This window comes from Lates calcarifer, linkage group LG17 (genome assembly GCF_001640805.2).
Source record: "Lates calcarifer isolate ASB-BC8 linkage group LG17, TLL_Latcal_v3, whole genome shotgun sequence".
Taxonomy (NCBI): Eukaryota; Metazoa; Chordata; class Actinopteri; family Centropomidae; genus Lates; species Lates calcarifer.
Window position 1 is genome coordinate 19998143 of NC_066849.1, and position 13892 is coordinate 20012034.

A 13892-nucleotide genomic window follows, 5' to 3' on the forward strand; every position below is an offset into this window, starting at 1 on the left:
GTTTTTTGTGTAAATATCTGACACCCTTCCCCGTATATCAGTGAGACCCCTCCTGAAATAACACAGCAGCTGAGGAAAAAGTGCAGGGTTGCAGTACCAGCATGTTGTGTTTCTTTTGGCTTAGCTGAACAATTTCTGGATGACAGGATGGATCTATATAGATATGCCAACCAGTTATTACCTCAAATCTTTTAACCCTATCAAATGTAGGTTGTGGTATATGTTGGATGGTAACTCATGGAAAAATCTATGGCCGTCTGTCTGTATCACTTTCTTGGGATTTATTTTTCCTTTAGTAGTATCTTATCTACAAATGACTAAAAAAATTTGCACATATTTTCTCATGAACTCATTGTAACATTATCACTTTAGTGCATCCTGAGATTATTTTGACTTTGACGCACATGGAACATTTTAAATTAAATACTTCTGAATGCCACATTATTATTTTCGCACATGAAGCTCAGTTTACTGGTACTGAGGAGTACCACTGAGACTTCTGAGAAACATCTGCGTAATGTCTTCTGCATCACTTTTTAACATGTGAGAAGATAACATGGAGACGATGACATGGAGTTAAAAAGATGCTGGTGTGAGGAAATTGGTAGCATTATGGGAAGTTCAGGATCCAGCATTTTTTGAGTTTAACTCACAGTACTAACTAAATGTCAGACTTTCCCTGCCACTGTGACTTCAGTGCTCATTCATCTGTCTCTTGTGAGGCCCCCCAACTTCATGGAAGTGCAATATTAAGTCACTGGAGGACTCCTGACTGAATATGAGGCAAGCAAGAGCAGATCATGAAAATAATTACAAAGACATAAAAAGGGTGTTATAGCATAAGATGCACCTTTTAATGCAAGCATTTAAAGGTGCTATTTCTAAGTACATAGCCAATGTTAGCACTAACAGCTGTTTAATTACCTGTGTAAAAGGAAAGTCATGAATTCAGCATCAAACATTCCTTTACTCACCAAGAGCTGTGCCCAGCGGTGGAAAAGCAGCAATGTCGACAGCTCGTCCCATCTCGTAATACAATTTTGAGATAGTCAGAGTCACTGTAGAGTCCAGACTGCCCTCACACGAGAGGATGAAGAAGTGGTGTTGCCCAGTTCACGTATTCTAGCCTCTTGTCTTGTAAATGCAAAAATGCCTGAATCTCTTGTAAAGTAAATTACCACCACCACCCTACTCTGTTATGGTGAGAAATAACATTCAGCAGCAAAGAAACCAAGTGATAGAAATGGAAGCAAAACAAGAGACAACATTGGTATTGCTGCCCATAACTAGAGACAGCTCTTAGCGTCTTAGTAAAGGAATCAAGTTTGATACTGAACTTGCAACATTACCTAGACTGGTATAGACCAGTGGGTTCTCACTTAATACCAGTGGTGTCTAGCTGTGCAGATAGTTTTGGTTTTATTTGTCCAATTTGTTTATATATATAAGTCTGATATTTTTGCAGCCACTCCACTACAATGGAGGTCAGTGGACTTTGTCTGTCGTCATCATCAGCTGTTTTCATAGGGACTACTTCCTTTAGTACAACTTCACTTTATTGCGCAAACAGCCCCCATGAGAGAATTATCCAGGGTGACAGGAATATTAATTACAGGAAAAGAAACAACGTAAATTTTTCAAACCTGTGATCACTACAGATAGACTTTTATCAAATTCTATTGTGTTTGTGGCAGAGACACAAATTCTAGAGACAGATATCTCAGAGCTTGGAAAGTTGGACAAGTAAAGTCAAAACTAGTGTATCTGCAGGGGTGTGAGAAAATTTGTTTTTGATTTAATTTGAATCAATGAGCGCTTTAAAGTAGCCCTTTTACCCACTCTAAAGACTACTTTTGATATTTCTCTTTGACTAGGTATCACTGGGGCTAAAAGATTTTTTTTTTTTTTTGTGTGTGTGTGTGTGTGTGTGTGTGTGTGTGTGTGTGTGTGTGTGATCCCACCCTTAACCACGTCAATTTTTAACTGATTAATTATGCACTATACAAACAAAACTTTCATGTAATTAGTGTCAGTAATTATGGTCAAAATCACATCTAGTTTGTATAATATAAATATCTAGTTTCTGTTATAATATGAAAAAAACTTTCATCTGAAAAAAAATGTGCATCAAAGTTTCCAGTTACCATTTCACATGTACTAAAATAATTTTGAATGATTGGTTTATCAAATTTTAGTTACTTCTGGTGGTATCTATAGGTTTTAAGGAATCATTCACAAATATTTTTCAGTGCTGGGAACAGTTCCGTGTACCTCCACTGTGATGGGGAAGTGGCAGTAATATTTTGACAGGATCTGAAAACCATGGCAGACAAAATAATTTGGTAATTTAAATGTCATGAAATTGTGTTTGTGCTACAAAGAATGATTTCACATCTGCACCACATGATCCCAAAACCTGTGGGAGTGAAACCAAGCCTGTCTGCATGGATACATACATATGTATTTCAGTGTGATGTTTCAAAACAAAGCACCAAAGGACCACTTTCACCTCCAGAGAGGAAGAAGCCACCCACAGTCTCTCCCAGCCTGACGACCTGCTCCAACGCAGCACCCGCTAAATCATTACATTCCCCAATTAAATCATCATCCAAGAGCAATATTCGTCTCATGTGAGAGTACTAATTATGTGCTCAGGATACTTTGCTATGATGTTAGTTCTCCTCTCTGGCACGGAAGCACCTGGCCCGGTGCCCTGCGGATTTGCTCTGACATTAAAAGCTGGAGCATACACAGTTTTGCAGAGACTGTTTTGAGTTTCATCTCCTCTGGGTCCGTCTGTCTGTCTGCCTGTCCATCTGTCCGTCTGTTTCTATGTGCACTGTGCAGCAGGAGGGGGAAGCAGTCTCCATATTGAAATTTTCCAGGGCTTGTTAATTTGCACATTCACGTGAAGGTCATGTATGTGCCTGTATCCTCGCCTGATGTGCTGAGTCATTCACATAGCACAGACGGGTTGGGGCACTCCACAAAGCCCACAATGAGGACACTCATGACCAATGCACGCAACGCTGTGTGTGTGTTTGTGTATGTGTGTATGTGTGTGAGGGAGTGGAAGGAAGACAGAGAGCGAGAAGGAAAAGAAAATGTGTGAAAATTTTATGCATGAGTGTCTATTGTGTCTACAGGAGAGCATGAGAGCAGTGTGTAAGCAGTGAGTGTGTGAAAGGTGTTAAGGGGGGTGGGGGGGTTGAATGACACTCCTCTGTTTCACAATCATACAATCTTACTATTCTTATGTCTTATATTGACACACAGAGAGTGCAGAAAGCAACACTGTCTCACACGAAGACCTTCTTGGATCAGATATGTCAGATATGATATGTGTGTGTGTGTGTGCGTGTGTGCATGTGTGCGTGTGTGTGTGTCAGGATGGGAGGTACACAGTGGGAAATGCATTAATCTGTGTTGATGTTTCTCCTCCTGAGGTCAGTAGTCAAGAGCAGATAAGGAATTAAAAAATTCCCCCTATAACAAAAAACAAGGCACCAGTAAGTAGGTGTGTCACATTTTCTTGACTTCCCAGAAAAGGTCTGTGTTTAATGGCCTAGTTTGTTGGTTTGAACCCATGCACCAATGAATTGTGTGTCTGTTACCCTTAGCAACATCACAGCACTCCCAGCCAGAATTTAATATGAGCTCATGTGAGACTTGGGACGAAAAGATTGGAGGGTGCCAAAACGTTCACCCATTTGTCTTAAACCATTTGTCGACGAGCAAATATGTCTTTTTGCGCTTATTCCAAAATGTCTGTCTGATTCAAATAAAGATGAGTGTGTTAATTGGCAACAGTGTGGAAAGTGAGTCTTGCTTCCTGCAGAGAGAAGAATGTAATTTCATGTGACGCAGGAAAACCCTGACATCATGGAGATGTTGCGGAGGAGGTCTGTGGGATCTTCACAGACCACCCATTACAGAACCAGTTAAATAAATACTTCCACCACAGCGATGAAACAGTGTGACTCAGCACGTACACACACACTCGCACTCATACACACCGGTACTACTCATGTTTGGATTCTATGAAAAAAAAAAAATCAGATTTCATCAGTTGAGCAGTTGTATCTGGGTCCTATCAGACTAAAAGCCCATGCAGTCACACGGGTGAATTACATGAATATCATGCAGGAGTATCACACACTTGACCCTGTTTGCGTACATGAGTGTGTGCATTGTTTAGTGTGTAACTAAAAGCTTGCATCAAGTCACACATTTTGCATTTGTAAGCTGAAACTTTCTGCATGCCACTTCTTTAACGTGAAACTAATTTGTCTGCTATGTAAAGTGTATATTTGAATTGTGTTTGTCCATGTTTTATGTACAAGGGGTCTCTCTTTAAAAAGAGATGTTGATCTCAGTTAAACTATATTCAAATAAAGGATTAAAACAACAGTAAATAACACTGCAATCACAATATAATCATCTGCTTGTAGCCTTTGCTGTTGAAAAGTAAATATTCTGTGAATGAATAGAGTGAAAATTGCTAGTGACATTAATATAGGCTATATGGATAATGATTAGAATGATTTGCGATCATGGAAACACAAGGAAATTTGCAGGTGCTGTTTTCTTTTATTAAAATAATTTTGTGCACAACCATAAGTGCGCACTACCTTGGAATGATAATTGTATGCTAGTAAAATGATTCATTTTTGTATCCTTTAGCATTTGTGTGTGTGTTGTTTTTGTTGTATAAATGGTTAAATACATTTCTAAAAGACATACATTTTAACATTAGTTTTGCTCCGTCATAGATTTCTCGGATGAATAGGGTTGACTCATAAGGAGTAAGACAGTAGACGTGTAAAACAGCTACCGACAGTGGCCTTATTTATTAGATTTGATCGCCCTCTAGCGGCATAAATGGGAAGTACAAATAGCGAACTGCAGTTCCAGATATTACCCGCTAGGGGCGATAGCGTGCACACAGAGACCCAGCAGACGACACAGAGGAAAAGGGGAGGAAGTCAGGAAGCTGCCCTCCTGACTGTGCTGTCACAGCCGCTATCAAAGAAAAGCACAGTTAAATCTCAAACAGGCCTTTACCGGTGAAGAGTAAAACCCCCCCAAACCGCCACCGACATGTCGAAGAGCACCGTGTCCGCCCGCTTCAGGCGAGTGGACGTGGACGAGTACGACGAGAACAAATTTGTGGACGAGGAGGACGGGGGAGAAAACCAGCTGGGTCCCGACGAGGCAGAGGTGGACTCTCTCATCAGACAATATCCTTTATAGATGGTTACCTAACATACACGACCTGCTACAGAAAACAGTCACAGTTTATCGGTCTGTGCGTTTTCAAGGCTACGATTTACCTATATATTTTCAATGTAAATGTTTCATATGCTGCATGAATGGGCGTTTTGCAACTAGGCCAGTCAATGTCCAGACTTGCCTGGCAGTCACATTCCAGGGATTTCTGCCCTAAGGCACAACAAGCTGCCGATGTACAGTATATTAACTGCAAACGAGTGTACATTTGCTCAGATACAAGTTAACCATTCAATCTAACAAAGCCGTAAATATCCGCAGGGTCTTTAATTGCCGGTGCAATTGAATTGTTACGAGATGAGTGTTGCAGAGTCACCCGGTTACATTTTGTGTAGAAGTGTCTCCAGAGAGAGTGTGTTGTGTTGGAACTAGTGTTGCTGTGAAGGACCGCAGCCAGCTGAGCATTTGGTTTCAGTCTTATAGGCCTTATAAGGAATGAAAGTGCATCACTTCCTCGTTGAATAAGATCGTAACCTCCCACCACAGCGCAGGAGAGTTAAAGGACAGATACACACTTTTTATTGCCCGTACTTTGCCATGATATACAGTCATAGAGTTATTGATCGGTGTAATCATTCCTCCTCTTTATTCTGGCTGCGGAGAGAAGAGATCCATCGTTTTCTAATTTAAGTAACAGGCCTTGTGCTGTGCTAAAAATGCCTTTTAAAGCTTAGTTAAAACTACTGAGTGGCCTCAGCAGAAGAAATTGAGAGGGTAACTTCCAAAGTTAGCTCTTTCGTTTGCTTTTATGCCAAAACAAGGACTTTGGATTTTTGTCCCACATTAGCTGCATGAAGAACAGCGAGTCTGAACAGGAGGCATGATGCATAGGTTATAGCAGTAACCCTCTTTCAATGGGCATGTGAGTAAAAAACAAAGTAATAAAAAGTACCTTTACTAAATCTGGATTCTCATCTGTACAGACAGAGATCTGACTGAATAGATTTACTGCCTCCCCTGCTTTGCTGCTCTGCATCCTTAACCTCCCCTGCACAGGAAATCTCATGGAGGCTTTACATGCTGTTCTGAAGAACCCACCAATCAACACTAAGAACCAGAACGTCAAGGTGGGTTTATCTGTCGATGAATTGTCACCTAATTCTAGTTTTTCTGATAAATCACTTTGCTGCCTTTTAGACTCTTGAGTGATGAAATTATTCATGACATTTGGTGCTTTCCTAACTTGAACCATTTGAGAAGTGGTCTCTTGGAAACATACTTTAGAGTTACTAATCTGCCCTGATACACACATTGTAATAGACCTTCTGTAGCTGTAGATCCATGATCATTTTAAACATTTTGATGTGCAGTTTAAGTCTTATGACACTATTTATTCACCGTGGATCTAGGCTAATAATTAACTGAATTATGCAGCAGCAATGGTTTTCTGATGTCTTCCCTCTCTCTACCAGGAACGTGCTGAGGGTTTGGTGCTAAAAGTGCTCAGTGCCTTTAAGAGCAGTGACATTGAGAAAGCCGTGCAGTCTCTCGATAAGAATGGCGTGGACCTGCTGATGAAATACATATACAAAGGCTTCGAGAGGCCGTCAGAAAACAGCAGTGCGGTCCTACTGCAGTGGCACGAAAAGGTAAATATTTACACCACACTGTCTGATATAATCATGAGGTGAATGGGAGAATTTAATCATTCTTTGTCAAATGAAATATTTTATGTCAAAATGTCACAGCTCTGAACACAGGGTGAGCCTCCACAGATTATCTGAGACTATCCTTTAAAATAGCCTGATCATATTTTTCTCCCTGTGTGTCCAGGCTCTGGCAGCTGGAGGAGTGGGCAGCATCGTCAGGGTACTAACAGCCAGGAAGACGGTCTAAAAGAGGAGCGGAGGAGCAGTATCACTCCACATCACTGACAGATACAGGGAGGAGCACTTTACCGTACTGTTCATGTTATATAACAGATGGCATAGGGGCTAAAAGGAAAAACAGATTTTTTAACCCAATGTGATCCTGCTGTGCTCAAAGCTGTACTTAAATCTGGGTCACACTGTGTTAAAAATGGGTTTTCTTGTTTCATCCTATGCATGATCACAGCCTACTAAATTGTATTCTTCACGGGGTGCTACAGATAACTTCTCATGTGTCTGTGCTGCTTCCTTGATCTGTTTATCTCCCATCTCAATGTCATTTCTGTACAATGTGCTCACTATACGCCAGTGGTTCCCAACCTAAGAGTAGCAATATAAATCTATGGGGTCACAATATGACAGAAAAAACAGATTACTGCTACATAAAATTATGCTTTTTTTTAAAAAGATTTTTTGTGGATTACAAGATAATTTTTCCTCTCAAGACCTCTGAAATAATTCAGTTAAGACATGGAAAAAATCTTCCTTTTGTTTGAACTGTTCAAAACCAGTAGCTTCCCTTGTTTTAAGCCTAAGAGGTTGAGAACCACTGCTAGACACACTATCTACACACTCGTATGAACAAACACAGGCATGACTTCTGATAATGTGTTCTCCACTGACTTCCACACAGACACACAGAAGGTCTCAGCTTTGTTTCACTCAGGAAACCTCTCTCTATTTTTTTTAGTTTTCCACCACTCCCTCGTGTTTTCTCTCTGCGGTAGAGACTTCCTGATGGAATAAAAAGCCTGATTCTCTGTCAGTAAATCCTCTCATTGCCTCTCACTGTAACACTTTAGCAGTGGGAGTCTCCTGAAAAGCACAGTCACAGATGGAGGGGTGGTGGATTTGCTCACAGGGGTCGTCATCCCCCTCATATCCCCATCCCCTGGGGAGGGTGGAGGATGAATAAAGAGGGGGGAGGGCTGGTGTTACTCATCCACCCAACCGATCTTTTCACGCTGCCTGCTGCCCCAGTTAAGGATTACCCACGATGCATCTCCACCACCACTCTTATTAATCCCACTTTACTGTTCCCCACATCCTGTTAATGTCTGACTGTCTGATGCACCCTCTGCTACTGTACAGAGCATTATGTGGCTCTGCTGGTACTGTTCATAGGAGCTACATTTATTCCGTACTTTCAGGAAAATGACAGCACCCTGAGAATAATTTCTAGGATTTTTTTTTTATTTTGGTAATTTAACAGAAAAGATAATCTAGGATTATACACTTTCCTCTTTGTTTTGGTGTTGTTTTATAGTTATTTTTTTCTGCCTCAAGGCCAAACCCTACTCAATCAAAATTAAATATAAGGCTTAGTAGTTGCAGGAGAGCTGAAGATAATATGTGAATATTTTGGTCTCTTTGCAAACAGAGAGGGAATTTCACTTGATTTAAAAAAAATAGTTTGCATGATCCCATTTTTGAGATTTTGAGCGTTTTCTCAAGCATTTCATGCCTGTCTTTTGTACATGTTTTGTGTCTGGAAAAAAACAAAAACATATGTGATATTTTTTCTTTTTTTGAATCTGTTGAAATTCATGCAGTAGGATTTTTAAAACAAATCATCCACACACAGTATTGTCTTACAGTAGAAAGTCATACTGTTATGACCACATATATTTTTAATTCCCATACATTTTATATAATGAGGAGTAAAACTGGAAAGTTCTATCTGCCTTATGAGGTGGATTATGTCTGTTGCCAAATGATATATTTTGCTTTCATGGAAATAATGTGTAGTTCACATTGATGATTTAGTTGCCCTTGTGTATTTGAGAATAATTTTAAAGACAAAGTTGTGGAGTTATAACCATGTACATTACATATGAATATAAAAGCAAAGTGTGTTACAATTCAAAAAGTTGCTGTTTTGAAAGTAAGCAACCATAAGCTTTGCTCCTCATGTAGACAGTGTTACAGGGGAATTCAGCTCCAACATGGTGTTTTGTGTCTGTTCATTTCAAATTGAACACTGACTGAAGGTTACTCATGGATTTTCTCAGTGGACGTTGCTTTTAACCAAACACAAAAGCATCGTCAGCATTGCGTTTTACTCACGAGTTATCATGTTTGACATTAGATACCTTTTCTAATGCAGTAACGGCTAGTTTTACATGAGAACATAAAGGAGAACTTCTCCTGCTTCATGTTTTTCTAGTCAGAGATGCTCTTCTAGCCAAGGGCAAGAAGACGAGGAAACATACCAAACTGATGTACAAACTGCCTTACTCGAATATTCCTTTTTTATGTTTGTGCTTTTTTGACAAAAAAAATAAAAGGTATGAATGCTGATCATAGCTTTGTCTTGACGTTTGATGCTGTTTTACAGATTTATAGGATGGTGAATACAAGTTAGGGCCTGTATTTTTTTTTTTTCACTCTGAGTGATTTTGGACTAAAGTGAAAGATGAAAGCAACGGTCTCTGTTTTACCACCCAAAAACTTTGGAACAATGTAGATCATAGATGGTTGCAGGACAGAGGTGAGAAACTCTTTTGGAATAACTATAATCAGAATAGAGTAGTTTCAGCCTATTATTGACCATTTTATTTGAATATTTGATAGGCTGTTTGATAGGCTGTTAGACCGATCTTCTTGTAACATGTAGAAGAACAGCTGACGTTAATATTGTCACTTTCCATGCATCTTCATTTCCATAAATATTAGTTATATATATTAAATTCTCTATTTTAAGATTTTCAGAGATTAATTTCTGCTCCAGGTTGATTTCTGTCTCTTGTTTCCATTTCAGCCAATTTCCAAATTATGTAGTGTGGATCAGAAATTCTATTATGCACTCTATTACACCCCCCACTGCCAAAAAATAAAAATATATATAATATATTAAACGTATATCCTCTTAATAAGCTTAGTTTCTCTAAGACATACTGAAACGGGACTTCTTTCCTGCTGAAGCTGACTGGTAGATCATTGTTATTATTTTTGTGCTTGTGAGACGTCAACTACCGGAGCTCTATATGTCAGCCTTGTGATAGACTGGTGATGAATGATTACTCCTGAGTTGGATATTTAAGTCATTCTTCACTGTAATTAAAAGTTTGATGAAGTTGGGCTTCATAAGGAGCAGGGCTGTTTAATGGTGTAGTGCTACAGATGTACATTACATGTATTTTCTGTATATTTATTTATTACATTTTTATTACAAAATGGATAGATTAAGTACAGTATGGCAATGCATTATGAGAAAACAAAACATATGTACAAGTCATAAAAATAAAATACATCTTGGTATCAACTACTGGATGAAGCATTATGGCACACTCATGATGTAATCAGTGTAATGATTGATAGAGCTTCTATCTGATGCACTTATGTATGTATGATGGGCCGCTACCTGAGGATGTAGAATACGTGACAGTCAAGTTCTCTATTGCCACAATGAGCACCATACCTGACCAGTCACAACTCCACTTTGGTGACTGTTTATATGAGGGCTAAACAAAAGGTGGGAACTGCCCATTTTTCATATTCAAGCACTTCCCAATAAGTTAATAATAGGTAGATGTAAATAAGAGACTAGCAAAGATTTCTGAGCCAGTGGTGGACGTTTTGGCTTTGAGGAGCAAAATCTTGTTGATCTTATAAATAAATCTGAATGGGACAAAAGATCAAATAGTCCTGACAGACTGAAGTGAGGGATTAGAGCCAATAAACAGCCTGTTTCATCCAAGCCTCCTGTTAACCTCCAGTGGCTTGTTTTAAATTTTACTTCCTTATGTCTTCAGGGCTGTATGCACTCACTGGCCTCTCTCACACACTCAGAATAAGTCTTTTTGCAGTCTGTTTACTGATGTGGCCACTTTTCCACAACCACACCCACTTACTCGCACCACGTCGCTCTCTCAGTGGCGCTGCGTGTGGAGGACGTGATTCATCACTGCACCTCCTTCCCACATTATTTAAAGTGCTCTCAGTAGGGGTAGGCGGAGACGGCGATGTAGACGATGAAGGTCGTCTGGTACTCGATGCCTCCGTCTTCACTGTAGGAGAGGGCTCGGACCTTCATGCGGTACGTGTGGGGCTCGCGTAGTGCCTGCGTGGTGAACAGCACTCCCTTCAGGTTCTCGTCTCGCAGGGCAAAAGGTAACGTGACGTCCTCGTCCACCACCAAGAAGGTGGTTCTGGGGTGCATCACTCCATCCTGTGTGTAGGCCACCAGCCTGATGAGGTCCTGATTGGCTGCGATGCCAAAGGGAAGAGACAGCAGCTTGTATTCCAGGGCGTAAGGACTCAGCGTACACTCCAGGTCATTTGGTGGACAGTTCTTCAGGCAGAACCTACATGACAAAGTGGATTTTAGTTGAATATGGTGTGAGAAAACAGAGAACCAACAAGTAGCATATATACAAGGTTTACTTTTGACCTGATAAACCAAAAGTTCTGTTTACATGCTTGTTATGATTTAATGATTCAAAATCTTCTTGAATGGTATTCTGTGAAAGTTTACCCTGTGGCTGGATCCCTCTGGTAGTTTGGTGGACAGGGTGTGTCAATACACTGGTAACTTCCTCTCATGTTGAAGCACATCCGGTTTGCTCCACACTGGATGTTCTGCTCTAGACATTCGTCTATATCTGTAGATACAGCAAACAGCTTATCACAAAGGCTCTGTGATGGTATAATGAACAAAAGTGTCACCAAATGAAATGATGATGATAAATCCAGGCAGAAAATGGCAGTTCTCACCTTGACAGGTTTTGCCATTGGCCATGAGGCGGTAACCAGCAGGACAGAGACACCTGTGGCTTCCTGGTGTGTTCATACACTCATGCTGACAGGTATCCCTCACCTCACACTCATTGATGTCTGTTGGTGTCACACAGACACACACACACACACACACACACACAAAGATAAGGAAAAAAATCTGATATAAATGATGCATTAAAACCCTCAAGCAGCAGTGAAGCACAGAGGCAGTTTCATCCTCTCCCTCATCTCAACCCTGCCTGTCCTCCATAGTTACCTAAACAGCGACCATCCCTGGACTCAAACCCTTGCTGACATTCGAGGACGCCTTGCTGTGAGGAACGTGTGTGAGTCTCTCTGTGGCTACGGCCCCTGTAGCGCCCCCTTGTGGTGGCTGCGTAGGAGTGGTAGCTCTGAGAGGCCAAGTTGTGGTAGAGTTGTTGGTAGGAGCTGCCCTGAGGAGAAGACTGAGATGTGCGGTAGCCGAAAGAGTAACTTTCATAGCTGGGCAGACGCTCCAGACCAGCGCAGGATTTGCCGTCACCCAGCAGGTGGCGCCCTGGCGGGCAGGTGCACTTGAAGCTGCCAGGGGTGTTGATGCACTGGTGGGCACAGGGCTGAGGGAGCCGCTCACACTCATTTATGTCTGCCCTCAGCACAAAGAAAGACCAGCACCAGGAAAGGATGGAGGGACAGTGATAGGAAAGAAGGATGGAAGGAGAAAAAGATACAAAAAATAATGCAGGAGAAAAGGGATAACAGGAAGGGATATGAAAAGGTGGTGCAGGTCATGAAAATAGAGGAGAAAGATGAGGATGAAGGGGAACAAAGGGGATATGTTAATTACCCCACTGTACAACAATACATTTTCATGCCTCAGAGACAGAAATGTATTGAGACTATAAACACATTTTTCTAATTTGAATGAGAGACTGATAGTATCTCCTCTCATATCAAATAAAAGTGCTGCTTTGAAGAAAATAACTTGTTCACATTTTATCTGAAAAAATGATCAGATTGTATGTGATCTCAGGTACAACACTTGGCTCAGGGCAGATACATATAAACAGTGTTTGACAGACAAACATCAATGTCCAGGGTTAATGATGTCACGGGGGAACAGGGAATATATGCCATTACAAAGCAACACCAGGAAATAGCCAGATTCAAACATGAAGGTAAGAATTTGACAAATTGGAATTGGAAGAGAGTGAAAAGAAAACAGAGTGACAGACAGGGAGCTGTGAGGTGATGGTGCTGGTCTTTTTATGGTCAGTGTGTCAGAGGAAGAACCATTTATTTTCAGTTTCCCTCCCTGTGGTCTTGTCTTACCCTCTCTCTCATCTGGCAGTGTGGACAGGAAGACTTTTTTCACACCTGTGTTATTCAGTCTGGTTAAGTCAGACTCTGGCTCATTTTCCCCTCTTGCGATTCGTTTGGGTGGGTGTGAACACAGTAATCACACTCAGCCATGGACCCAAACAACTACACCGAGTGCCCCTGAGAGGAGGTGGTCTCAGTCTGGTCCCAAACAAACTCTGGTGGGAACCAACCGCGATCCCACCCAGCTGCCACAAATTTGGGCTAAGCGACTCCTGTAGGCAGATGTGCTTTGCATTCATACTATAGCAGCTTAAGTAGTAGTAGCAGATCCAGTTGTTCAATGTTCAATTGCAAAGAAATGTTTCTCTCACAGATATATGCACTTGTCCAGAACACAGGACCTTTTTCCTGCTTTTTACTTTCTTGCTCCCACCCCAGACACATCTGACCAATGTGAACATTCTTGTGTGGTATGTAGTGATGCATTTTGATCCACTTAGATTTTTCTATGTGTGAAAAGAAACCAAACCAAGGGAAACGCCACAAGTTTCCAAACTCATTAACTGGTTTGGACCAGAGCAAACTAATTATAGGTGTGAAAATGCCGTTAGACTCAACCTAGAGCTTTGGACAGCATCTCACCATGCATTAGATCTCTGCAAAAAAGGTCTTTGCATTTAATGTCAGGAGTTA

At 40.9% G+C, this 13892-nt stretch overlaps 2 protein-coding genes across 2 annotated transcripts in view; one reads left to right on the forward strand and one right to left on the reverse strand.

Moving 5' to 3' along the window:
* Window positions 1–4952: 4952 nt before the first annotated feature.
* arpc5b (actin related protein 2/3 complex, subunit 5B) lies at window positions 4953–9463 on the forward strand. The gene is made up of 4 exons (XM_018696035.2): window positions 4953–5240; window positions 6284–6356; window positions 6702–6878; window positions 7063–9463. The coding sequence occupies exons 1-4, from the start codon at window positions 5101–5103 to the stop codon at window positions 7123–7125; spliced, it is 453 nt and encodes a 150-aa protein (XP_018551551.1). The 5' UTR covers window positions 4953–5100; the 3' UTR covers window positions 7126–9463.
* Window positions 8880–13892, reverse strand: part of hmcn1 (hemicentin 1) — an 80522-nt gene continuing 75509 nt past the window's right edge. Inside the window, 4 exon segments of the mRNA XM_051077051.1 lie at window positions 8880–11464; window positions 11635–11761; window positions 11874–11993; window positions 12154–12522. Coding sequence (XP_050933008.1) covers window positions 11098–11464; window positions 11635–11761; window positions 11874–11993; window positions 12154–12522 — 983 coding nt within the window. The 3' untranslated portion in view covers window positions 8880–11097.

Bases quoted from the DNA above. Each gene is read 5' to 3' on its own strand.
- arpc5b (XM_018696035.2), top strand. From the start codon at position 5,101: ATGTCGAAGAGCACCGTGTCCGCCCGCTTCAGGCGAGTGGACGTGGAC. The intron at 5,241-6,283 runs ATATCCTTTATA...CCTCCCCTGCAC, and splicing joins GTGGACTCTCTCATCAGACA to AGGAAATCTCATGGAGGCTT. The intron at 6,879-7,062 runs GTAAATATTTAC...CTGTGTGTCCAG, and splicing joins TACTGCAGTGGCACGAAAAG to GCTCTGGCAGCTGGAGGAGT.